At 42.2% G+C, this 26,227-nt stretch overlaps 1 protein-coding gene across 13 annotated transcripts in view; it reads left to right on the plus strand.

Annotated features, from left to right (window-relative positions):
• Positions 1-26,227, plus strand: part of auts2a (activator of transcription and developmental regulator AUTS2 a) — a 447,510-nt gene that overhangs the window by 140,731 nt on the left and 280,552 nt on the right. The window contains exon 1 of one of the 13 annotated variants that reach the window (XM_049592787.1): positions 22,695-22,842. The exons of the other annotated variants lie outside the window; for them this stretch is intronic. Coding sequence (XP_049448744.1) covers positions 22,795-22,842 — 48 coding nt within the window. The 5' untranslated portion in view covers positions 22,695-22,794. Of the gene's footprint in view, positions 1-22,694; positions 22,843-26,227 lie in introns of those variants that run through there. 13 annotated transcript variants of the gene reach the window in all.

The raw sequence follows: 26,227 nt of genomic DNA on the forward strand, positions 1-26,227 counted from the left end.
GAGGAGCTGTTGATGACGCTGCACACGTGACCCACTGCTGATAGCAGGAATTAGTGAGCAGCTAGTAGCAAGAGGGAAACGCAAACCTCGCCCGCGCCCTCCTTGCCCTCGCAAACGAAGAGGCCATTAACCGTCAGATGACGGGGACGGTGAAGAACGGGCCGACTTACGCGAGAATCGCCGAAGGACTGACAAGCCGCGGCTTCCTTCCCATATCACTGTTTATGTCACACGCTGAGCTACACATTTTGTTACTTGCTCACGCCCCCATTGCCCCAAAAAAGGCGCATTCTGTATGAACAAAAGTAGGTAGGTGGCATTTTGCCGCATTCCCCGATTTTGTTTGTATACTGCCAGTGCTGAAAGAAGACTGATTGGGCTTTTCTGCACATTTGCACAATTCCTGTTTAAAAAGGTCTAATGACTCGCTAAATCATGACTGGTTTTGTTGTTTGTTGGTCATGAACAGTGGTCTGCAGCTCAGCAGGCATCTCACTAAAGTGACACCCCATCCACTAATCCCTCCGCCTTCCGATGACAAAGTCAGCTCATATATTACATCACTTTAGAAAAAATGTTATGTATTTGTGGTTTGCAGAAATGTACAATGCCAACATTTTCTTCAGGTTGAGGAAGGAGTTATAGAAAACCTCTATAATATCAGATGTGGACTGCACGACCAGTTGATATCCAATGTTTCAGAAAAAGGCAGTTATCTAATTGATTTTCAGCAAACAGATCAGTCCAATCCTAATCTCCACATCATCGTTACTTGTATCCTTCAAGGCAAGGAGAGGGACAGTTGTTTGGCTGATATGTGGGATGACAAGATAATCAATATCACTGTTGTGCAGGAAAAAACTGCACATCAACCTGTGTACTATTAACTGAAAGGACGTCCTCAAGGCTGCTGTAGAAGGCACACTTATCAGTCAAAATGATCTGATTTCTTGTTTGTATGTTAGCATTTAATCAGACAGAATTTTGCTGCTATTCACCTTACTGCCAGGGAATGCTAAAATGCAGTGCTAAAGTGTTCTGTGATCTCCACTTTGTTGATTAAATTAAATGTAATTAAGCAATGAACTTTGTCTAACCTTTTCAGTTTTTGTTCAAGTAGCCATTCATTTTTATTTTCAGTGAAATAATTATGACATCTTTTGCAAATCTGATGCATTCCTCACCCCATCGTCCTGATGTTCTACAAATTGGCACTGAAGAAACACAGTTTGTCCTTTTTTTTTTTTTTTGTAATTCATTCCAACCAATACCACTTAAATGCGTGACAAGTCCTATTTATGACTCACAAACTCTGAAGTAGGAGCTGATGATGAGTACTTGAAGTCAGTATAAGTAGTCCTTCATCATGCTGGAAATGAGCGCAAGGCTTTAATGATTATGGCAAGCAATGGCTGCAGGGGGGGAGGAAGAATATCTGAAAGCTCATATTTGCATGTGTTGAGTCATTGCTGGAAAGTTCTTATCTCTTTTGGCTTTTCATCAGATCCACATTCCCTGACGGAGTAAAAAGAAAATCAATTTCCCTCCATTCCCTTCCGCCTCATTTCTCTGCTTTTGATAACATAGTAGACCATATCCTCTTAGCAATTTGTCCATATAGGAGTTTCGTTATTCCCGGTGAATTGTCTCTAATTTTTGATTACTCTCAGTCCACTGGTGATGTAACTTAACTTAGCACCATGAAATTGAGTGTAATAATGGGGGATAATGTTCACAGGATGTCTGCTATGCTGCTTCTGATAAGGGCGCTCTCATGACTATTGTATAATTACTACATACCATCTCACAGCTAATTGTCTGTAATGTCATCCTTAGTTACCCTATTATCTGACAACAGGTCATGGACCAATACTGAACCACAAAAGCAGAGGCAGAGAATATGTACAACTACAAGCTTCCAGGCAACCATCATATCTGTCTTTGTTGTTTTTTAATAAGTGAAGGGTTTTTCCTTCTGGCTCCTTATGCACATGGAACATCTGCCGAGCCCTGGCTGCTTTGGTTTAAGTGAAAGTATTTACCACGGCACACTGTGTCCAAATTAGGAAAGGATCAGTTTAGTTTAGAGTTTTCAGATTTCAGGTTCAGGTTTTCCATCATATAGCCCAAGCAGAGTAAACTCCCTCTCAGACACACACGCATACACACAAATGGATAAATAGAGGTGGAGAGAAAGCAAACATCTGTGGAAGAGAGCTGCCTGGTTCACTCATTCCTCTAACAGCTCAACTTTAAATTGAGCTATCAACTCTGGAGCAATAGCTGCGAATAGCAAACAAGGACGGGACTGTTTTTACATAAAGTTTGCATGGGAAAACAGAGATCTTGTACTGAGTATTGGTTGAATATAAACCAAAACACTAGATTGAGTTTAAGGAAAAACAGTTTCCAGTGCCGTGTGACCTGTTGACAAGCTTTTGACCCTGAGAAACAATATTAATACAGCCAATCTTTGTGTGACCTTATCTAAAGAGAAGTAGTAACACATCCAGGATACCAAGTGTGCAGTGTGATTAGACAGGCAGAACCAAGGCTGGAAGTTTTAACATCGCAAACTTGATAAAACACAACCATCCTGACACATAGGAGAAAAGTACACCAGAGTAATTAACACTGTTGAACGCAACAAAGGAGCGTTATCTTCCCTAGACAGCAAGAAAGTTAGGCTGATAATTGAAAACACTGATTCCTTTGCGCCTTGCATTAAAATGCATTCTGGGTGATTGGATTGCGATTAGATAGTGCTTGACCTCATGGAAGGAGGAGTGTAAATGCACCTAAAGCACATCGAGGACGGATTGTTATCAGATCGGCCATACCAGTATTTTTCAAATCTCCCCTGTTCCTTCTTACTGATGTTGCTGTCGCTCGGGATTGCTGCATCTATCACCACTACCTTCTTCTGTTGTTTGTCCATCACCAGTTTGTCAGTCTGGATCTGGAAGTCCCACAGCATCTTAGCTACGTCATTCTCAACCACCTAAGGAGGTGTCTTTCATCGTGACTTTCCAGCCTATACTCACTATGCCAGCTACTGACTTTGGTGCAGAAGATCGAGGGTTCAATTGCTGAACGCATATAGGCAAGATCCTATTTAGGCAAGGTTCTTAATGCTGCTAGCGTACCTCAGGATGAGTGAAACCACAAGCATAAGAGTCATACCGCCTTAGACGTCACCTGAGTCAACAAGGTTCGCATCATGTGTTGGGGAACCAGGGCAACCTGATGAGGAATGGGCCACTGGAACAAGACATAGATGGACTAGAGCAGAGAATTTGGATGTGTGTGTGTGTGTGTGTGTGTGTGTGTGTGTGTGTGTGTGTGTGTGTGTGTGTGTGTGTGTCTGTTCCTTTCTATATGATGTTAGACCAACATCTCATCTCTGTAACAGTTGTTGAACAGGTGTACAAGAACAATAGTGAGTTATTGTCACTTGGAAACCCTGCAGTGGCGAGTTTGACAGCTGACTTAGTGAGTAGGACTGTACAACTGAGCCATATAGTGAATTAGGTATGAATTCATTTAACGTGTTTTAGAATTCGACAATCTATGCATCGTTTATGGGTATCTACCTGAACAGACGGCTATTTTAAACATGCACATTAAAGAAAAGTGTACTTTAATAGCCCTTCAACACAGTATTGATTTTGACAACAGAAATGAAAATATTCTAGTGAGCCATCTCTAGCTGGAACATTGGATTTCAAGAGTTGTACTTTAAGACAACTTGTCTGGAATAAAATCATGTCTTCATCTCCTTGCCGCAGGTTGGACTGATATCCCTCACACAAACAGTAAACATGAGCATTTTTGATGCAGGACTCTGTTGTTGTAAACTTAGCTGGTCACTCTATCATGATCAGAGATTGGGTGCATATGAGAAAGTCTCTTAGCTCTCAAGTAAATAAGTAAATTAATTATACATAAACAGCTTTTCCTGAAATTGTGAAGAGAATTACTGTTGCGTGAAACATCACAGTTAATGTGTAAACGTTAGAAACGCACACCTTTATATTTCTTACTTCAGCTGTGCTCAATAAATGATGTTTATGAGTCTACAAAGGTATGCAGTCTGATCCTGACAAATTGACAGACTGCCCTGTATTTTCCTCTTGAGTGATGACCACGGAACCATAGCAACAGCAGCGATGGTTAAAAGAAAAGATGGACAAAAAGACCCGAGCCGGTTGTTGTCTCTGTCTACTCTTCCAATTTCATGGTAGAGCCGAACAAGCTGTTTGGACGCGGGGAGTTAAGCCAGATATGAGAGCCCAACATCTGTCAGATAACATCAGAACGCATTCTTTCCATTTCACTGCATTACATGCACTCAAAATGCAAACAGCCTGCAGCAAGTTCAGATTATTCCGTTTTTTCACAGCTCATCACACGTTTACCACTGTCTGTGTGAACTCAGTGTCTCACCTCCACTTGAATCCAGACAGATCTCAAGTGGGAAGGGGATAACAGTTATTGTCCCCTGACCTTGAGCTCAGTTTCCACTGCCTCTACTGCTCTTTCATCAGATGAAGCCTCCGCCTTAACCAGATCTGCTTGGAAACTCCTCTTAACCTGGCACATGGGCAGGGATCCAGGGCGAAAAAGAGGTATTGATCCTCTAACCTTACAGGCCACTGGATAGGAAGGAGTAGAGCTACAGATGAAAGTTACTGTCAGGAAGACTGGATGTGCTTCAGAAAAAAAAACAAAAAAAAAAACACTCTTCAGGGTCTCACAGTGCCAAACACAATCAATTTCTGATGTTCAGTGCATGAGTGAAGTGAGTGGTAGAGTGTTGCACACACACCAAATGCAAATGTGATATTCAGTATTCTGAAAAATATCCCTGGTGCATACATTCATATACAGTAGAGTGTAAAAGGAAATAGTGAAAACTGTTCTGTCAGATTTGGCCCAGATGAGCAGATGGAGACGGTTTCTCCGAGAAACCCGCAGGGAAGGCCAGACTCCATCCTCCTCTTTCCTCTCGCTGTCCTCTTGACAGTGCCAGCTCTTTGCCACCGCGGGCTGAGGAGGTGGCAGTCTCAGCCTGGTTTTCCTGTCGCCCCAGGGCAGGGAGAGAGGAATGGCCATCTGTGATTTAGCCAGACTCTGGGCATTGTCTGCCACGGGCAAGGGGAGGGACGAGAAACAGTAAATCTTCCTGAAAACATCTATACGTCCAGTTCTTGGACGAAGCTTTAACAAAGGCATCTATTTGCCTCTGTGTATACTCTGGACAGTCGACTGTCAAGTACAGTCTTGCAAGAATTGGACCACATGCAAACTTAAGTAGCAGTGTGTGCAGGATTTAGTGGCATCTAGCAGTGAGGAATGTAGATTGTATCCAGCTGAAACTTCTCGTGGTCAGAATTCCTTCAGTGTTCATTGTCAGTGCTTCTCCAATGCTGTTTGGCTCATCCCAGACAGGCTGCTAGCCGAGCACGTGCTAACATGTGCTCACCTTTTTGCAGATCCAGATGTCCAGGAGGTTTTAACTTTTTATCCACAGAGGTCTCATCCTCTCCAAACACCTGTGATTTAAAAAGAAACAAAAAAAAATCACATTAAAAATTTGTGGGGGTTTTTTATGCCGTTTTGCTCATTGCAGAGTGGCTGCTAAAGATAGTGGCTGATGTGAATCCATGAACAGCCTTCTCTAGAGCCAGTGTTTGGTTTGTCCAACCTGGGCTACTGTAAAAACATGGTGGACTCCTTGGTGGCACGGTGGTGCAGTGGTTACCGTTGTCGCCTCACAGCAAGAGGGTTCCTGGCTCAAACCCAGGGTGGGGGTGCCCCTCTGTGTAGAGTTTGCATGTTCCTCCATGTCAGCATGGGTTTTCTCCAGGTGCTCCAGCTTCCTCCCACAGTCCAAACACATGCAGGTTAGGTTAGTTAAAATAGTCTAAATTGGTTGTAGGTGTGAATGTAAGTGTGAGTGGTTGTCTGTCTCTATGTGTCAGCCCTGTGATAGTCTGGTGACCTGTCCAGGGCGTACCGTGCCTCTCACCCAATGTCAGCTGGGATAGGTTCCAGCCCCCCTGCGACCCCCAACAGGATAAGCGGTCACGGAAAATGAATGAATAAGTGAATGACATTAAAAAATAGTCGTTTGTTTTTATGCCGTTTGGCTTGTTGTGGAGGGGCTGCTAATGATGGCGGATGATGTGAAAACATGAATTGCCTTCTCAAGAACCAGTGTTTGGGTTGTCCGATCTGGGCTACTGTAAAACTTACTCCTTGGACGAGGACCCGCTCCCTATGTAAATTTAATTAGCTGATTCTAAGGTGACGAAAACACTAAGATTCCTATATTTAGGTGATTATACACCAAAGAAAAGATACTTTTTATATTATATTCCATTTCTGCCAATATCTCCCTTTAAATCCTACACACTGGACCTTTAAGCTGATAGTTTGTACATTCCAAGAAGCCACCTCAGTTACCCTCACATAAAGTTTCAGCTTACCTAGAATGCTTTTGTCAGTGAGCCTGAGTTTATGATGTTAAGTCGCCACGTGAAACACCATTATATGGTTTCCTGGAATAAACACAGCATGTCTAGACCACGTCCCCTCCCTGACACAGCCCTCAGTGGCTGCCAGGAAAGATGGAATAATTGAATCCTGAGCAGAGAAGAAAAAGCTATGGTACAGCACACCAACAATGGGTCCTGTCTCTTTCTCTCTTTCTTTGTCTGGTATTTTTAGAGGAGTAAACTGGACTGAAGTTGTGTGGCATGCTGGGGTACTTTTGTGGTGTGCTGGCACCCTCTGCTGCTAGCTAAGGAGAATGCTTTTGTGGAGGAATCTCATGTAAGATGTGCTCTCTTTTTACCGCCTGCTGCTGTGGTATTTCCAAATCCTGCATTGAATACTTTCGTCCTTTTTAATTGGCTGCAGTGTAGCTTAGCAGGGTTGATCTTTGTCTAGTCCCACAGGGCAAAGGCAATGTGACTGATTCATTGGTGAGTAGCTGTAATGTAGAAAGGGTCAGAGAGGGACAATCGGTATGTGCAGCAATTTGGAGAAATGGGCCAATATTACCCACAAATGGTTAATTTTTAAAGGCCATGCACAGAACAAAGTAGCATTTTCATCAGAATACACACATCTGGATTTTACCCCATGAGTTTTCTGTGTGCTCCATTTAATGTGGGCACACACACACACACACACACGCACACACGCACGCACACACGCATCCCCTGTCTCTCTTACTCTCTTATTACTGTCTATCTCAGAGCCAATTTGCTGTAATGTTCTGTGATGCAGGGGAACTGGTTGGCGGTAATGAAGCTAAAATAAGTAGAGCTTATTATACAGTAGCACATTGGAACTATGCAGGGCTCCCTCCACACAGCCGCACACACAACAGTCATTTCTCCAGCAAAAATATGCCACTCTGCAGGGATCAACTTGTGGGGACACAGCCTTGTTAGTGTAGCAGGCTGAAGCGCCATGTGTACTGTATGTGTGTAGCCGAGGCTGTCTTCTCCGGTGTAAAGCAGATATCTCATGTGTCTGAATGTCACACTTCAGAGCTAACTGGGTATAATGAGCAAAAAATTGTTGCAGCGGAAAACTAAATTCTTTTGATTGTTGTCAGTTGCAAGGATGCTCTTGTTGACACACAGTGTGGTATCAGTAGTTATGTACAGGGTCTGAACAGATGCTTTACATCTGTGAATAAATCCTCACTGATCCTAATGACATATGTTTTAATGTGAGGAATGGATTTGACTGGTGAATTACGTGCTTTAAAGGGCTGCATTTTAGAAATAATATGTAATGTACAACCCTGATTCCAAAAAAATTGGGACGCTGTGTAAAACATCACTAAAAACAGAATGCATAAATAGCAAATTTTCAACATAAGTATTTGACATGGCTTTTTTTTCATTAAACATATTTCTAATGCACCTACTCACATTAAATCAATAAAACTACACAGAAAAAGTAATAGTAGCATTTCAGTCCATAAAAATTACGCTCAATAAAATGGAATGACAGGGAAAAAAGTACTGAACATGCTGATTGTAATGTATTCAGTACTTGGAGCAGCATTTGTTTGCAATGCCAGCTTCAAGATGCTTCCTGTATGAAGAATTTCATCTCAGTGTTCAGAAGGGATTTTGGCCCATTTTTACACAGACAGTCTTTAAATCTTGAAGGTTCTTGGGAAGCCTGCTTGTAAATTTCACATTCAAAACTTCAACAGTTAGTGTCCTCAGTTTCCAAACTCTCACTGAGTGTTTTTAAAAGGAAAAGTGATGTAACACAGTGGTAAATATGTTCCTGTCCTTAGTCTTTTGGAACATGTTGCAGGCATTAAATTCAGAATGAGTGTATCTTTACAAAAAGCAATGAAGTTTATCAGTTTGAACATTAAATATCTTTTGCCTTTGTACTGTATGTAGGTTAGAGGTTGAATATAGGTGGACAAGGATTTACAGATCACTGCTATCTGTTTTCATTTAAGGTGAACACAAAGTCACAACTTTTTTGGGTTTGGGGTTGTGTATCCTCTTTGCTTAGTGTGCAGTTTATCAGTGAAATATGCAGAAGCTGCACTGCATGCTGGCCTCTCAGCTCTGCTCAGCTCCTCTCAGTTCATTGTATCAGAATGACATTTCAATCAGGAGAGACAGAAGAATGAAGTAGAAGTAATATTTAATACAGAATATGAATGTACAGATTAACAGATGATTCATGCTGAGTAAGATTTAACAGAAGTCTTTGGGTGCTTGGACACCAGAGGGAGATATTTTGTGATCGGGGGACAACTGAGGGACAGCAAAATAAATCCCCCCAGACACTGGTGGCGATGGTGGCTGCTGACTCTGAGGCTGCTGACTGCTGAGGCAGATGAGGCTGATGAATCCGTAAAGACTAGGTGGTGATGGGGAGGTGGGGGGTGTGCACGACTGCAGCAGTGTCAGCTGTGATAGGCTCCAGCACACCCATGACCCTCAACAGGATAAGCGGTTACATAAAATGTGTGAATGAATAGACGAAAAAAATTAAAACACAAAGTAAATAACACCTTTTAAATACAAAAGTGAAAAAATAATACATGTTCAAACACCAAAAAACGGTTATTAAACAAATATTGATTAAACAATATAACTGTAAGCTATTTATAATTTAGGTCTTGAGTGGTTATTTTTTTAGTATCTATATTAGATTTTTTTATTGTAATTATAAAGACATAAAGAGTCATTAATTTGGCAACAGAATAAAATTATAATCCAATATGAGTATACTGTTCATGACATGATTCCACCTGAAGTCAATACATAGTCATATTGAATTATTAAAAAACCCTAATTACCACTTTCCCAGTTTGTTGCATTTGAATTCTGTCACAAGTAAGGTTTAAATGTTTGAATATACTGAAATTATTTGAGAGATTTGGCATGATTTAACCAAATATGACACACAAGGCTGCACAAAGCTGCATGTTGACCTGTGCAAATCATTTCAAAATGTGTGAACGTCGCAAATTACAGTGTAATGTCATTATATTTTATTGATATAGATTTAGTGGTGCCTCAGTCGCATCAGTCAGGTGTATTTACCATTACATGCACTTGATGTGTGAATAGAGATCTGGTGTGATCTTCAGCTCCACTCTGTGCTACAACCACCATACAGATTGTAATGCAATAAAACACCGCCCTCACATTGTAAAGGGTTAAGAGCAACCATCATTATTTTTGAAATACAGATTCACCTTTGCACAGAAGGTGAGGTTCACACAGATCAATATGGCAGTCCTAATAGGATCTACCTTTTATTCCTTTTAACTGTGCTTTACATCACTTTGATAGCCCCCCCTCTTAAAGCCGCTGTTAACCTTGATTCAAGTGTCTTTGGCTCACTGCTATTTCTTTGAGTTGACCCACTAAGAGCCGTGGTGGAGATGGCTGCTTTGATGCCTTTACGCTGCATCTGCTGCCTCTCTGACTCGCCTCCAGCTATACAATACACTTACACACAAGACTGTCAGAAGAGATGGTGGAGAGAAACAAGCCAAGCAGCGGGGGGGGTTTAATGTGTGTCAGGGAGCACGCAGAGCGCACATGTGTGTGTTTGTGTGTGTGATGTTTTGTTGTTTTCTGGAAGTGAGTGATGTAAGAGCGATGTGAGTCAGAGGCCACGTACGGCAGGTCCCGGTACATCCCCGCCCCCAACCCCCCCTCCTGCCCTGATGCATTTCCCCTGTCAATGCTACACATGTAGTTCACAGGTTACGATCAATAATTTGTACTCTCCACCCCTCTCAAAGAGATATGGCCCAACCTCCACCAATCCACAGTAATGGCTGTTGCTAAGGAGCGTGGGTAATGGGATGCAGTCTATTTTTCAGGCATGTTTCAAAGTTTTTAATGGGGCCGCTCCCACATAAGAGCCCCTGTGTGGATTGTGGTAATGGGCAGCAGAATGAGCAGGCGTCCTCTCCATTCTCCGGAATCATGAGTGTTATAGCTCGGAGGTCATTATCTTCTGGTCCCATGCTGACTTATCCTCTGTCACAGTGAAAAAAAAAGACGAATAGAGAGGTCAACAAAATGGATTTTATTGCCCATACTTACAGAGCAAGTAAGCCAAAATTGGTAAAGAGCAAATAGACATGCACTGGTATTTATTTGTGTTGCAGTGACCTGGCAGAGTCTGTGCGGGGACATGTCACTGTGACCTTTAAAGGTTACACATGTACACATTTATTCACCACACCACTGTCCAATTTGCGATTACCACAAGTCAGGGACATGGTTACATGTGTTAGAGAAAATTAGAAGGCTCTATCAAACACCAACTGTAACATTAATTATTATGTCGCTTAGACATTATTCCATCGAACTTGATGCAAGCGATCTTTTGATAGTCATCCAGAAAGTTGCCACAAGAGGACAGAACCAAAATGAATGCAATCATTTCAGATTACAAACAACAGTTTCCATCCCTGTCCATACCCCAGCTGAAAAGCATTTTCCTTGTTGGCAGTCTTTTGTACAGAATTTTTAATTGAAAATATTGTGATTTGGAATCTATAACTGCTTAATAATTTATATCGTATACCTGTCTCCATGGTAGTGGGATATCAAATATCACCTCCTAGTACAACTACAACTTTTCTGGCTTGTCATTTAAATCATATGCCCTCAAAAAATATTTTATACATGAAAGATATTGTCGTCAGCAGCATTATTTCAGTGTGCTTAAAGTTCTAGATTAAGAAGGTCTGATTGCTGAGGATAGCAACTGTGATAAATAACAGTACGTAGCAGCAATCTACAGTCAGTGCTCCCAGTTTATCATTGTCTTTATCAATAAATTAAATAATTGCGAGATAAAAGACCTTCTGCAGGAGATTTCCCAACCATGATAAAGTCAAAAGCCCAGTTGGAGTTTACAGTGCACTAGGTCACACTGAGTACAGAGAAATCTCTCTCTGGGATTGTTTGCTCGTTCATTACTTATCCCACCCACTCAAGCTTCTAATTATGATATTGCATTTTTATTTCCTGTTCTTTGCTCCAGTAGATTTGTACAACAGCTTGTGCTTAATCCCCTCGATATTTCTGTCTGGCTTCAAGAGACACACTTTCACATTAGGACACTCTTACAAACACACACACACAGCGAGATGCACGGCAATCACAGGTGAGGATTTACTGAGGTGGGTCATCATCTAGTTGAATATTACGTTATTGAGTTACTGAAGGTCAGCGTGATATTGCTTTATAATGGAAGATTAAACTCTGGAGAGTGACTGCTCAGGTTTCATATAATCTTTTCTTGCACTTTTTGGTGATTTGAAAAGAGCACATTGAATGTTTCCCTTTAGTGATGTTAATGAGTATTAACATGTGGGCATGTCTATTGGTTGAGCTGTTGCTGACCCGAGTCCACTCTCTCCACGGCCGAACACACCAGACCTTAGCGCACATGTGGCTTAGCTTACACTCTCTGCCCACACCCAGTTTGTTGTAGAAGAATTAAGCTGGAACAAGTGTCAGTCCATGTGTGTGTAAGCAGGCACCCATATGGAATGCCAGCCCAGTCACGAGGAAAAATGTTGGCATTGTATGTTTCTGCAAACAACAAACACATTATTTTCCAATTTCATATATTATATCAATGTTTCTAAAGTGACAAAGTATATTAGCTGATTATGTCATCGGGTGGTGGAGAGGATTGTGGATGGTGGGACACCCAGGTGAGACAACAACAAAGCTGCAGACCACTGTTGTAGATTAACAAACAATAGGTTGTGTTTTTACGAGTCATTGCTGTGTTTCAAGTGACTTTTTAGGCTGCTGATGAAGGTGTTTTTGACGGACCTGTGGTTGTCCTTTGGGTGCAGTCCACAATAAGCAATTGTTTTTTACCAAGACATTGCTGCATTTCCAGAACAGATAGTGGCAGGAAAAGTGATTGTTTTTCCCGAGACATCACTGCATTTCCTGCCAGGTTAGTGGCGGAATAAAAGGGTTGTTTTTTACCAAGACATCACTGCATTTCCAGCTGGGATAGTGGCAGGAAAAGCAATTTTTTTTACTGACTCATCGCTGCATTTCCAGTCGGGATAGTGACAAGAAAAGCTTTTTTTTCCGTGTCACCGCTTCATTACCAATTGGGAAAAGCAGTTGTTTTTTACTGCGTCATTGCTGCATTTCCAGCAGGGATAGTGACGGAAAACTAGTTTTTTTTGCCAAGACATCACCACATTTCCAGCCAGGATAGTGGCAGGAAGAACAATTGTTTTTTACTGAGCCTTCACTGCATTTCCAGCCAGAAATGTGCCACCAAGATTGGGTATTTTAAGCCAAAACATGATCTTTTCCTCACCGTTACCAAGTGGTTTTTGTGCCTCAACCCAACCACAAACATAGCATGCCCTTGGTTTGCAGAAAGGTACAATGCAAATGTTTTCTCTGGTGATTGGATTGGGAATGCACATAGCTGAAGGAATACCTCACAGGCACCTTAAAGCTTGCACAAGTAAGATTAACCACAATAAACAGCAGTTAGGCTCCATGTCATTGAGCTCTTATAAATAAATGTAAGCATATGTCTCTTCCATCATATCAGGAATTGGCAACTTGTCCCCTGCTCAATATGTGACAAAATCAACAAACAATCTGCACATAATTGTAGCAAGTGTTGTGATGTTGAAAGCGCTTGTTTTCCCCCACCAACCGATTCATTGTCTTTGTTATGGCGTTCACTCCCGGGTAGAGCTGTTTTCTTATCTTGTCAGGGTTGTTTAGTGAACACTAGAATTATGCTATTTACGTGGAATCCATGTTGTGATTAAACAACGTTCTGTGCTCTGTCCCTGGCAGCCAGCAGGTTCCTTTACTTATTTTCTGTTGACTAACTGTGATTTTCATCTCTGTTTTTCCTCCTTTTTAAACTCCGCCCTCTCTTTTTTTTTTTCTGGTAATGACTCGGAAGTGTTGTTGTCCGGGGTGCACATGTAAAAGATTTCGAGGCCCTGGCTAGCATCAGACAACCCAGCAGCAGTCCAGCTCCTACCCCACTTCCAGCCATCCTGTCTTTGAACCTTTGCCTCAACCCCCCCCTCTCGCTCTGTCCCAAGTCTCTCCTGTCTGTGAGCAATTAATCTGTGTTTATCTCCGTTTCCTGCTTTCATCTGATCCGTCCACCGACCGATGCTGGGACAGCTGGGTCTGTGGGCTGCTTCCTTCATAGAAGAGAGGAGAGGGTGAATGCGTGCGAAGGCGTTTAGGCAGGGTGGAGGTGAACTGAAACATCATGGAGCTGGCATTGGCTCATGCATCTGAAAGTCATTGGAACATGGAATCATTTCCCCTCCTATTTCTCTTGCGTATTTCTCTCTGGAGCCTATTTTTCCCCTCCTCAACCAGACCCCTGTCCAAATTGCCTGCTGACTTGTGTTTGGAAATGAGCTCCAAATGAAGTCCTGGCTCGGGACTCAGACAGACAGTATGTTGCGGTGTGTGTATGTGTGTGTGTAAATCTGTATTTGCAGTGTGTTTGTGCTTGCTGGCCTCCACCTGTGCAGTACTTATCTCTCTGGGCTTTTACAAGGTCGGAGTTACATGTAAACACACTACATCATGGCACTCGGCTCTTATAGGTATTTAGTTTATACAAAACTTCTTACAATGTAAACCACTGAGCGACATGCTTTACTTTATTACAATGCAATGACACTGTCCTCCCGTGACCTTGATGTTCGTTTGATTAGCTGGAGGAAGCTTTTAATGAACAGTTGTGAATCAAACAAGCTTTTTTTTAGCTCCCTGCAAGGATTCCTCAATCCACTCTGATGTCTGTTTGTTTGTCACTTTTTTGTGAGGCTGTTGCTGCTGCCTTTGTTGCAGAATAACAGGCAGTTTTTAGCCCTGCTAGTGGCACAGTTCTGTAAAATGTTGGCAATGTTGGGCTCGTTAGTCTTTTGAAAAGCAATAGCATGACTTAACTTATTACTCTCTGCCAATAGTAATTTGTTACACTACTGTCGTGAGATTTGGAACTGATATCCAGGACCCCAAGAGAATGGTTTGTAAAAACTTTTGTCTCCTGACTCATCTTGGGAAAATAATGTGTGTGGACTAACATGCATTTTTGCTTTTGTTTTAAGATGTGTTGATAAGGCGATGCCATTATGTGAACGACAACATGGCCTTAGTTGGTCTTTTATAGCAAACAGACCCATCAGGTGACGCTGCCTGCCTGGCCCACACTAAGGCCCTTCACACATGGTAACAGAGCTGGTTTCACTCGATGGCCAATGTGTTGACATTGTGGGAAACTTTAAATACCTTGGTACGGGTCTGGACTCCCGCATGAGGTTCTCTGGAAATATTGAGTATATTTTCAAGAGATGCTCACTGCAACTTTATCTTCCTAGGAAACTCACTGGCCTTCCTGTCTGGTATGGTCACCTTAACTGCACATCCAATAAGAAGCTTACTAGGATTGTGACTATGGGATGCGACATAGTTGGCAAGCCACAAAACCCCTTGACCCAACTCTTTACAGAAAGGACGAGGAAGAAAACGAGGCGTATCTTGGAAGATAGCTCCCATCCTCTCTTAAACCAGTTTGAACTCTTGAGCTCTGGGAGGCGCTACAGAGTCCCTCTGGCAACCAAAAATGTATTCAAGTAGTCCTTCATCCCAAGTGCCAACATTATCTTTAACTCAACAGAAAATGAGCTGATCTAATGTGTTAAAGTGTTTTGTAAGAACTCTGGTGTGCTTATCTTATTATTTGTCTGCTTTTTATAATGTTGTCTTTTGTGTTTGATGAGCCAAGGACAAGTTTCCATCCATGGTGGACAATAAACATATGTTCTGTTCTATTGATAATAACACAGTGGAAACTGCTTATAGTGATAATGGTTACGGTGATCAAGTGCTTATATGGATCAAAAAACGTCAGACAGAATCATTCCTACACAAATGCTGTTTGAATAATAATCAAATAGTCCACTTACAGTGTTCACTTTGGGTCTTTTCATACACGACAGCACATGGAAAAACAATTTACAGCTATGGTAACTCTATACATACAGATTTTTACTGTACTCCCAGGATCCTTTGCCTCGCAGTAACCCGGCTGCTTTCAGCTGGCAGCTGCTGCTGCGTGCACATTGAAATGATGACGGGAAAAAGAAAGTCAGTTTCCCTCGATGAAAAACGAAGTCTCCGTGAACCTTATGACTGCTGGTGATGGAGACAGAGAACGAATGCACACAGGGAAAGCACCTCTGGGTTAAATTCCCCTCATCAGATGGATGATAATGCCTGGTCATGTGATGAAACACCTGTGCTGTATTTTGAAACAGTCAGTAAAATTCACTTGAATTAATCTACAAGTGTCAATTAGATGCTAATCTGCATGAAAAAAAGGTTATAACACTCATACATGATCATTGTAAGCGGTTTCCACTATAATTAAAGGCCTGTGAATGTGTTTCCAGTCTTTCAAACGATTGAGACTGTAGTCATATGAAGACTACCTACCTGAGCATTTGATAATTCAGGCAACAGTTATTGCTTAGAAAAACTATATTTACAGAAGCTGTGCTAAATACACTGGTGTCGAAACGTATTTTACAGCTTTTCTTTTTCTCTCTTCTTATCCTCTGTCTTTCCTCCCCATCATATGTTTTCTTTTTGACACTGTCAGATGGTGCTCAGATGGTTTTTTAGTTGGTATTTCAGAGGCATTAAACCACAGATATGCACATAAAATCAAACACTTCTTCTGCTAAACCATGAATAAAGTGGAATATTTAATCAAAGTTTTTATTAAATCACACTACACACATGTTTTTAAAGGAATAAACATATACTCTACATTTCATCTCCTGCCAGTGAGCATGCAGCCCTCCCAAAAGAGGAAATTCAGGTTATTACTGCACCTCATGGACCTTAATACAAGTAGCCTCACTGCGCTACAGCAAAAGTCATTTGTGCCAAGGCGACCTGGTGCTATAACCCCCAGTATTAGCAGGAGGAGGAGGAGGCGTGTGTGTGTGTGTGTGTGTGTGTGTGTGTGTGTGTGTGTGTGTGTATGTGTAGGAGGGCTAACGTGATTTCCTGGCTGTGGCCTAGATGGGACTCAGGCCTGTATTATCTGGCCATCAGAAAGAGTCAGCCTCAACTCTAATATCTGTGTGTGTGGAGAGCAGGAAATGGCCTTTTGTTTTGCTGGCCAATACAGCCTGCGGACAGGAAGAGAGGAAACATGCACTGTGTCGTGCCATGTCGGGCCACTGCCTCTCAGTGCGTGCAGCAGTATTACAGAGAGAGGAGGAAGTCTAAGACGTGCAGACAAAATCAGTTGTAACTCCTTCCCTCCCTCACTAACTAATCTTACTCTTGGTGGAAGCTAATTAGGGTCTGACAAACTAAGAAATATTGGTCTTCCTTCTCTCCCCTAGACTTTACTTGTGTCTCCTCGCTTACCTTACATTAGATTTTGTAAAAGGCCCATGTTGCATTTAACAGTAGAGCTGTGTTTGCCCCAGAGAGCTCGAAGATTAAAGCGACCTCTAAGAGCATTTAAGGAAGTGGAGAGAAAGTGTTTTGCAGGAGGGTTTGCTGTTTTTTCCTTCGTAGTCTCTGTTTTTTTCATGCCAGCAGGTTCAGTGGAAAATTGGAGCAGGGATGAGGTGTCGTAGCTCTGGGGGGGTGGGGGGTGGGGGGGGGTTTGAACATCTGGGCTAGCTGGAAGAGTGGAACGGGGAGAGGAATCTCAAACAAACAAACAGAAATTTACTCTGTTTCCCTACATGCCTACATGTGTCATGCACAAGGACACACTTGGATGAGCATTTGCAGCCACCAAAGTCAAGCGCGCACACACAGGCATGTTCATACGAAACACACAGTTGTGTCTTAACCCCCAGGAGAAGCGGTGCCTCCAGTGGGACAGCGTCTGTGTAGGCAGGCAGCTCCAGGGCCTCTGTCGGCTTCTAAAGCTGCGTCTGCATTTGGCCCTGTGGGAAGGAGGGATTCAACAGGGGAGAAATGAAAAGGAAACATAACATCAAACCACACACACCTTTGAGACGTATCATTGCGCTGTAGCTGTCCAAAAACTGGAGCATGAAAGCCATTCCTGCGTGCTGATAAAGCCATGCGGAAACAATGCTCCTTAACCTCGTGTTATTCCACTCTGCTGCCCCTGAAGTTAATTGTTTTGATATGATCTCTTTGCACGCTATGTTTAATTGTTAAGCAAGAGATCCAACAGGATCTCAAGATAACCCCATAATCTCCAGCAAGGGTGCATTATAGTCCTTAACACATTATCACCAGAGCCATGACGTCATCTGTTCAGCCTTGTTCAACTTTCTGTGTTGTGTCTAAATACACACCAGGCGGTGAAATGATACCCTGAGCTTCTTTCTTCAGCATTTTTGGATTTGGACTCTCCGAGCTCTTGCAGCTCTTTTATCCGGGCACAGCGATGGCCGTGAGGGACACGGCCAAGTGTAGGCATGTGTGTGGGAAGTGAGCAGGCAGGCAGGCTGTCACTTAGCATTACAGCACTACAGACTCCCCGTGGGTGACATGAGGAGAGCGGAAAGTGAGAAGACGAGAGAGAGGGAAGAGTGAGAAGGAGAAAACAGGAGTGGAGCAAACCATATACAGCAGCCCACACACCAAAACACACACCCGGCCCCTAGCAACCCCGAATCTCGGAAACCTGCTGTTTGTTTTTCTTTTGATTAGACCAGCCGCTGAAGATAAGCTCTCCTGACAAGACTTCACTGCTGGCCCCTGAAAAGAGAATCCAAAGTGAAAGGATGCTAAGAGGTAGAAGGAAGGGTTAAAGACCCTGGATAAGGAAGACAAAAATAGTCAGTTCATAATGTTCATCTGGTTGGCTGCGGATCAGTCATAAGGCAATTCTCTATGTTCTTTACTTGAGAACAGTTTCTCTGTCTGTTCCAAAAAATCTGTTCATACTTTGTTGAAACAGAAGCTCAGCCACAATCATTTTTTAACACTTATTTATATGGATGTTGTCAGGAAACATGATAGCATCTTCAGTTGTTCATGGTTGTTTTGTTACTGTCACTTGTTCTTCCTCTCCTACTTTTGCTGTGTGTAGTTTTGCCCAACCCCATGTGTGGTTTTAAGCAATTTGCACCTTCACTAAGTTAGCCACAGGTAGTCACAGTTGTGCAAACACATTATCCAAATCTGTTGTATCATTATAAGTCATAAATTGCACAGTTCAGGACCACTTTAGTATTATATTTGATGGTATGGTACGCCTACATGGAAAGCCTAAGGCAGATAGCGCACACCTCCCTGCCCTTCCATGCGCCTACATGGAAAGCCTGAGGCCGGCAGAGCAGCAGCAAAGACCCCCCCCCCCCCCCCCCAGCATCACTGACAAACAGAAATGACATTGATAAGTCAGACACAGCCTGAAAAGGAGGAGCTGGGGTGGAGGTGGGTTGCAAGGCAGCTTGCAGAGGAAGCAGCAACAGTAGGCAGGCCAGAGCAGTTTAAATAGGGCGCCCTGAATGAGATTCGCCAATTGGTTGCATAGAAAGGAATCATGTGACCTATTAGCTGACTCCCTTCCATCAATCAGCTGCTCCATCATTGCGCTGTTTGAGATCAGCTGATGTAGCTGGGATGTGAGCTGAGCTTGACATCGTGTCCTGCCTGAATTAACACTGTGCTCAATTTCTTTACCTACCTTTAAATCTTTCTAAATCATCTTGCTGAGGTCATTCAGTGCCCTGGCTGTGCATCTCCTCTGCCATTGTTGTGTGACAGGTGCACTGCACACACTTTAAAAAAACTGTTTATGGGAAATGCGTTCCTCATATTATTTTCCACCTTGTTCTGATGGCAAGCGAGTGCAGCTCTGTCCACACTTAGTCGGTTAAATATGCACTTCTGTTACGTCATGTAAACAAACTATGTACCTATCAACTGTGCACTCGACTGGAGATGTGACCACTCAAAAGACAGGCGAGTACTTGTTATCTTTCTACAGTTGTATTTTTAAGCAGAAAACACAAGTTTTATATTGTGATATTTACTGGAAATGACATACAGTGTGGCCAACAGCAAGTTGGTTGTTATCACTGATGATCATTTACCAGAAACTTTCAGCTCCCTGGTGATCTGCTGTCCTCTTATTCAGGTTATTGTAGTTGGAGGAGGTGTTGTGTAGAGAACTCCTCATTTCAACTTCACAAATCCACCATTCCTTATTCATTGCAGAGCTTTTAAAGTGCAAGAGAAGACTAAATAGAAACCAATAGAAAATCAAATGGATTTTGTGGCTGACGCTTGCTTGAGTCACATTCATTCAAAACTCATTCAGAAAAATAGAGCAAAAACAAAGTAATCCCTTCATCTATTTTTAAAGACAGTAACTGTATTTGGAACACTGCAAGTTTAAAATGTAACTGTAACAAAATACTTACTCATATTTTATAGTTTAAAATACATAACACAGTTACACTTATTCCATTACCTCCCAACACCTGTCTTACATACATACTGTGTGTAAAGTTTACCCCAGACCTCATTTTGTATGGATAACAAACAAATCGTTGATTTAGCCCCATTTTATAAGCATGACTTTTAAGAGATGCTGTCTCTTGTTGTCCCACAGTGATAATGGTTTCTGCCAGACGTTCTTGCTGCGCTGGCACAAAGCTTTGGGCTCAAAGGTCTGGCCGAGGGAGGCCATGTTTCCATGGATGCTAACACAGCCATTGGCACTACTGGGTCTGATTGCTTTTGTTTATAACCCACTGCTGTCCTGTGATAGAGGGGTTGCCTCAGTGTAACTCGGGAGCTGCCAAATTTGGCTAAATCCTGTGGGATACAGGAGCCTATTCTATCTGGCAGACATCTCGAGAAATAGTCAAAGGTGACATGATTATATACAAGGCGGTGTTGTGTGTATGGGCTCTGGGCCCTGTGCGCCGAGGGGAGTGGCAGTATGTAAACATTAGCTGGGTGGCCCAGTCTCTGCTCCGGCTGTGGCCTTTTTAGTCCTTAAGCCTTCACAGTAGGCGACTGGCATTTTAAAGGTTCACCTCAGGATGTCAGTTTGCTGCCCCCTGCTGGAACCATACATCCTTGGCTTTGTTTTCATGGTGATTTAACTGAACAAATTAATTGTGGTCAAACAAACTTCCTACATTCTCGGTTATGTATGTTCATGCCAGAGTGGGGAGGCAGATGTTGTATAGTGGTAAGATGCAAAAGTTGCATTTAAAGTATAGCTTGCTGTGCTGCCACAAAATGGCCTAAAAGATCAGATCATTAATGCACTGAAATTGTCCTTTATAATTACATTTGACACATAAAAACTGATTTAGTGAAATTGATTGATTGTTCATGCGCAGTTTTAGGAAAAATATACCGTTTTAAAGAGCAGAAATGCTCTTAGAAAATACAAATATTGATTGAAATGGGATTTCATTGTATCCTGTGGTGTAAATTAGATCCACCAGTAGGGGTGGACGAAATGGCCCTGAATTAATATCAAGATATTTCAGGGTATTTTTGCGATAACAATATTCGTGACAATATGACGAATTAGTAAAAAATAGATTTTATTATTGATTTCAGAACATAGAATTGCAGCAAAATAAGTGATATAGTTTTACGTGTTAACCTTACAGTTGAAATATTCAGTAAAAACTAAAGAAAAATGATCTCATATTTTAGTCTGTAAACAACAGTAACTTTTTCAGATTCAGATTCTGTATACAATATTAATAGTTCAACAAAATAAAGTCTACCACAAATTACACATTTAAACAGCTCCCAAATTAAAAAAATGTCCCCTGGGATCAATATATCAATCAACAGGTGATTTCCTTCTTTTAGTAAAATCCTTAATGATTGAGTTGGTTTTTTTTTTCCACCTGGACCTTTATGCTCTGCCATTTCTCCTCTAATCATCACGCTGTAACCTGTGACAGGCTGTTATGATACCACTACAACTACTGCACATTCACACTTATATATCACATTTGATTTACCTGACACGGGGTAGATGATTTTGGTGCTCTCTATACACAACTCAAGATGTGACATTTGTTTGGTGTTTCATACATAGACTCTACATAAAGATACACATAAAGAGAGTCTATAATTTTCAGATTTGGGATTTTATTTGTTCAATTTTCTCACCTTTTTAAACATACCTGAATATAACCACATAACATCAAACACAGCTTGTCAAAAAACACAAACTGTGGTGGAGACTCACTCAAATGACCACCTGTGGGTCCCGGGGACTCGCTATGTTTAAAAACCTATCAACATCACTGAGAATGTGTCAAATCGGCTCAAATGTGGGGTCAGATCTTTAAAAGCTTAATTGCAGCGGTTGACATCTTATGAAATGTGCATCCACAGCACACCAACAATAATCCCTTTTGCAGTAGTTTTAAATATTTGAAGCTATCATGCAGAGTTGAGCTGTACCCAGTCTGATCTCAACTTAACTGCATTTGACAGAGCATTTTCGAGGCACATTTGTTCAGCCGTCAGAGTTTATTTGGCTCGTGGGAACGCCGCGCCTTCGGGGTCAGACCAACATCAGGGGCTGCTGTCTGTAGAAATAATAAAGCAGACAGTGTTACTTTACAGAGGGCAGAGAAACGCAAGATTGAAATAGATACAGAAGGGGGTTAAACGAGGTCAGACTGAAAGAGCTTAACGGTGCATGAAAGAGAGCAATAGGAAGCACTGGGGGGAGACATCGAGTGAGCAAAGGGCTCGAAAAAGGGAACATTTTTTAAAAAAGGAGCAAGAGAGAGGGAGAACTGGAGCATGTAGTATAGATAGTTAGCTAGGAGGTTAGAAGAAGGAGAGAGGGAAAGGGCAGTGAGGGAGGCTGGTGCTTCAGTCTTTAGAGTTTGCCCACTCAGAAGGGAAACATTCTCCTCTGCTGGCATCTGCCACCACCGCTGAACACAGCTGAATCCCATCTGAGGAGCTGTTCTGTCAGCCTTCCAAGCCCACCACGCCGCACACACACTGCGCACACCAAACCACACGACACCACGAAGACGAGGGAGTGAAAGAAACCGTAGCAGGCTCACAGGCTTGAAGTCAGAGACAGAGCGAGACAGAACAAGCACAAAGACCAGCAGGATAAAGAAACATCTCAGTGTCACTGCACTGCACATTCAACATCCGTCTTTGGAGGAGACGTAGACTTTCCCCCGGCACACTGAATCAGTCAGGAGCAGACGACAGAAGGATGATCAAGTCCAGTTGGTTTTATGTCAAGTTCAAATACAATGAGAAGGTAAGTACATCTGGATTTTTTTTGTTCTCCCTGGCCTGATTCCTCTCCTCAGTGTCCTGGCAAATATCTAAACATGAGATATTGATTGTCCATGAAAATGTTGAATTATTGAGCTGTGCAGGGATACTATTTCCAGACGTTCCTCAGCTTCTCTCAGTGGCTTTTTAAAATTCACAGTAGAACTTTGCAGGCCTGTGTTAAAAAGTATTTAACTGAAAGGCAGTATGCTGCAAAAGGGCTATGTTTAATACCATTTGTTTGACAGTATTGTGTGTTTTATAAGTGCTGTGCTCACTTAAGTAAGACCACTTAGAAATTATTGCTTCTGACACTGTTTGCTGAAGTGAGAGCATGTCCTTGAAAATGTAATTAAAGCCATTTAGCTGCAAAAATATTTATACAGTTTATTAAATAACAGTGCGGATTTTTGCACTCAGTACTCTAGTTGCTGAAGTGTGACTGAGATCCTGTAGTCTCGAGAACATCACAGATTTCTTCTTACTAACGAACAGGGCTTACCCTACCTGTAGCATGCCTAACATCAAAGGTCTGGTGTGTGCAGCATTTAAAGGTCCACTGTGTAAGATTTAAAAGGATATATTGGCAGAAATCGAATATAATATAATAAAATAGATATGTTTTCTTTAGTGTATAATCACCTTAAAATAAGAATCAGTGTTTTTGTTAGCATAGAATGAGACGTTTCATCTACAAAGGTCCTGGTCTGTGGAGATTGCCATATTGCACCACCATGTTTCCACAGTAGCCCAGAATGGACAGACCAAACACTGGCACTAGATGATATGATGCGATGCGATGCTGTACAGTATGGTACGGTATGTTGCAGTATGATGTGATTTAGTTAATTGTCCTGTAGGGAACTTTGTCATGGACTACGATACGATATGATATGGTATGATACGATACACTATGGTACGATATCCTTTATTGTCCCTGTAAGGAAATTCATCTTGGACTCAGGAGCTGCAGAAGCATTGCTGCCTTATAATAATAGTCCAGAAGAAAAGAAGCATACATCATAAAAAACGTGAAAACACACTCCATGAGCAAAACACAACACAACCCCTAAAACGTCAAGCAACATTTAAAATCTTAATTGAGGTTGAGACAGGGCCATTTGGGTTTTCATGCAGCCACTATAGCTGGCACGTCTGTTTGTTTTGGAGGAGGAGACCTCTGTGGATAATTTGGCTCTTGGTAAAAACCTGGACAATGAACACTGAAGGAATTCTAAGCAGGTTGATTTCAGTGAATTTTAAGCTGGTTGCAATCTGCAGACCTCACTGTTAGATGCCACTAAATCCATCTATATCTTACACACTGTTCCTTTAATAAAAGTCTGTTTTTCTTTACGCCTTAATAGCATGTCAAAGTGTTGTAGAAACCTTAATGTACAAAGAGGGCATGCTCTTGTCTTTTGATGTAGTGCAGCTAAGAAGTTTTAATGCAGTTAGGCATGTCACAGTCTGGACATTAGATCCTATAGCTTGTGTAATGGGATTGAGTCTGATGGGACACAACTGTGACTCCTCTTTGTGGATGGCATTACACTGTGAAAGCCAAGCTTTGGGTCAACAGCTAGCACTTTCCCCAAATGTTCGCAGCTATGCTAATGAAAACGGGTAGTGTTACAGTTGCCTGCAGTCAGTTGACCAGACATTTAGCCAGCTAGGCAGTCAATCAGCCAGACGTCAGCCACCAGTGACCATCCAGCCAGTCAGCTGGCCGGCCGATAAGCTCCCAATTATGCCTCGTCTCTCTTTGTGTCATGACAACGGTTTTAGTGTTGACCCCTTATGCTGATCAAGTTCTCCACTTAGCATCAGGTGTCTGCACTGTAGGATCAATAAAGCTATCTTGTTACATAAAACATGGCCAAGCAGAGCTCTGTTTACTGTGGTTTATGCTGAACTTCTCACGGTTTAGTTTGAACATTTGGCGCTGTAAAAATACAGAAGCAGCATACATGTGTTGGACTGGCTTTGCCATCATCAGGCTTATTATTGTGGATAAGTGAGTGCGTGCCAAGTGGCCTCGTGGGAGCATCTGTTGGTGCCCGAAGTGCTCCGTTTCCATCTGGTCTGCCATTTTGTACTTCAGTAGTCTTGAGGTGGAGAAGTGAGAAGATGGCTGCTCTTTTTTTATCTTTTAGAAGCAGATCTGTTTTAATGATTCCTCTTTACAGTCTGTCAAATTAAATTTTCCACCACGTGTCCACAAAGAAGTCAACTTCTTAACTATGAACACAAATTAACTGAATATTAACAATTGATGGTTTATAACAAAGAAAAAGGCTAATTTGTCCTTAAAAATGACACATAAGTATGAAAGGCTTCACACTCAACTTTGTTTGTGTAGGATGTATTATTGTTTTCAACCAAACCTGCTAATTAACTTAATTAGAGATAACTGGAACCATTAATGTAGTGTTGGTTTGCAGAGACGCCTGCAAAAAAATGAAAAGAAAAGGTGTCAGATCAAAAAGAAATGTTGCTCCAAGACTTGGCAAAGACGAAACTATGGAGACAAGTTAAAGCAACCATGACAACGGCACGGGTGTTCGCTGGCAGTGTCTGGTGTAAAAGTGAAAGAAGGTGCTATGCTCCTCTCCCTTCCACTCACTGCTCATCCCATTACATTTGGTCAAAGTCAAGTGAGAACATTTCCACTTCACATTTTATCCCCAAAAAAATAGGAGGATAATGGAGGGAACTGAAACGGAAAGAGTCCACACAAGATGGCTGGTTGATTTTTATTTCAATAATCTTGTTAAGTGAAGGGGTTAAGAAATAAAGATAGAACAGTCGAGCTGATTTGTTACAGGCCTCGTTGAATCAGAAATATGTCTGATTTGCACTGAATTGATTGCAGAAGCTCCAGACAGTATTTTTACTCCGAAATATGAAAAATTCAACAGCTTGATCAGCTGGTGTTGTATGTCTGGCTACACTGATCCTCGCTCCTAGGTGGCCTGGCTTTCCTAGACTTTTCTGTTTTCCTCCATGTCTGTGTTCCCAGTTAAAAGAAAGTGTACACAAGAACAGGATGTGTGTGTCAGTGCTTATGGGGGTCTGGGCCGAAAGCTGAGTGTGTGTCGGAGGAGAAGAAGGGCACACGCAGCCGTCGGCTTTTCCTGCTCCCAGCTGTCTCGCCTCAGGAGCAGCCAGCCTCCATGTGATTACGCATGATTGACAGGCACCCTTTCAGCAGTATGCGAATAGGAAGTGACCTTAAACAAGTGTTGCCATTTTTGACTGAGCGGCTGTCTTTCCTCTCCCCCTCCCCTCCTCCCTTGCTCTCTGAAGAGAAAGGGTGAGAAGGGCACGGAGCATGGTGGCTTCTGGGTCAAGAACCCAGGGTCATC

Source organism: Epinephelus fuscoguttatus, linkage group LG12 (genome assembly GCF_011397635.1).
Source record: "Epinephelus fuscoguttatus linkage group LG12, E.fuscoguttatus.final_Chr_v1".
Classification (NCBI taxonomy): domain Eukaryota; kingdom Metazoa; phylum Chordata; class Actinopteri; order Perciformes; family Serranidae; genus Epinephelus; species Epinephelus fuscoguttatus.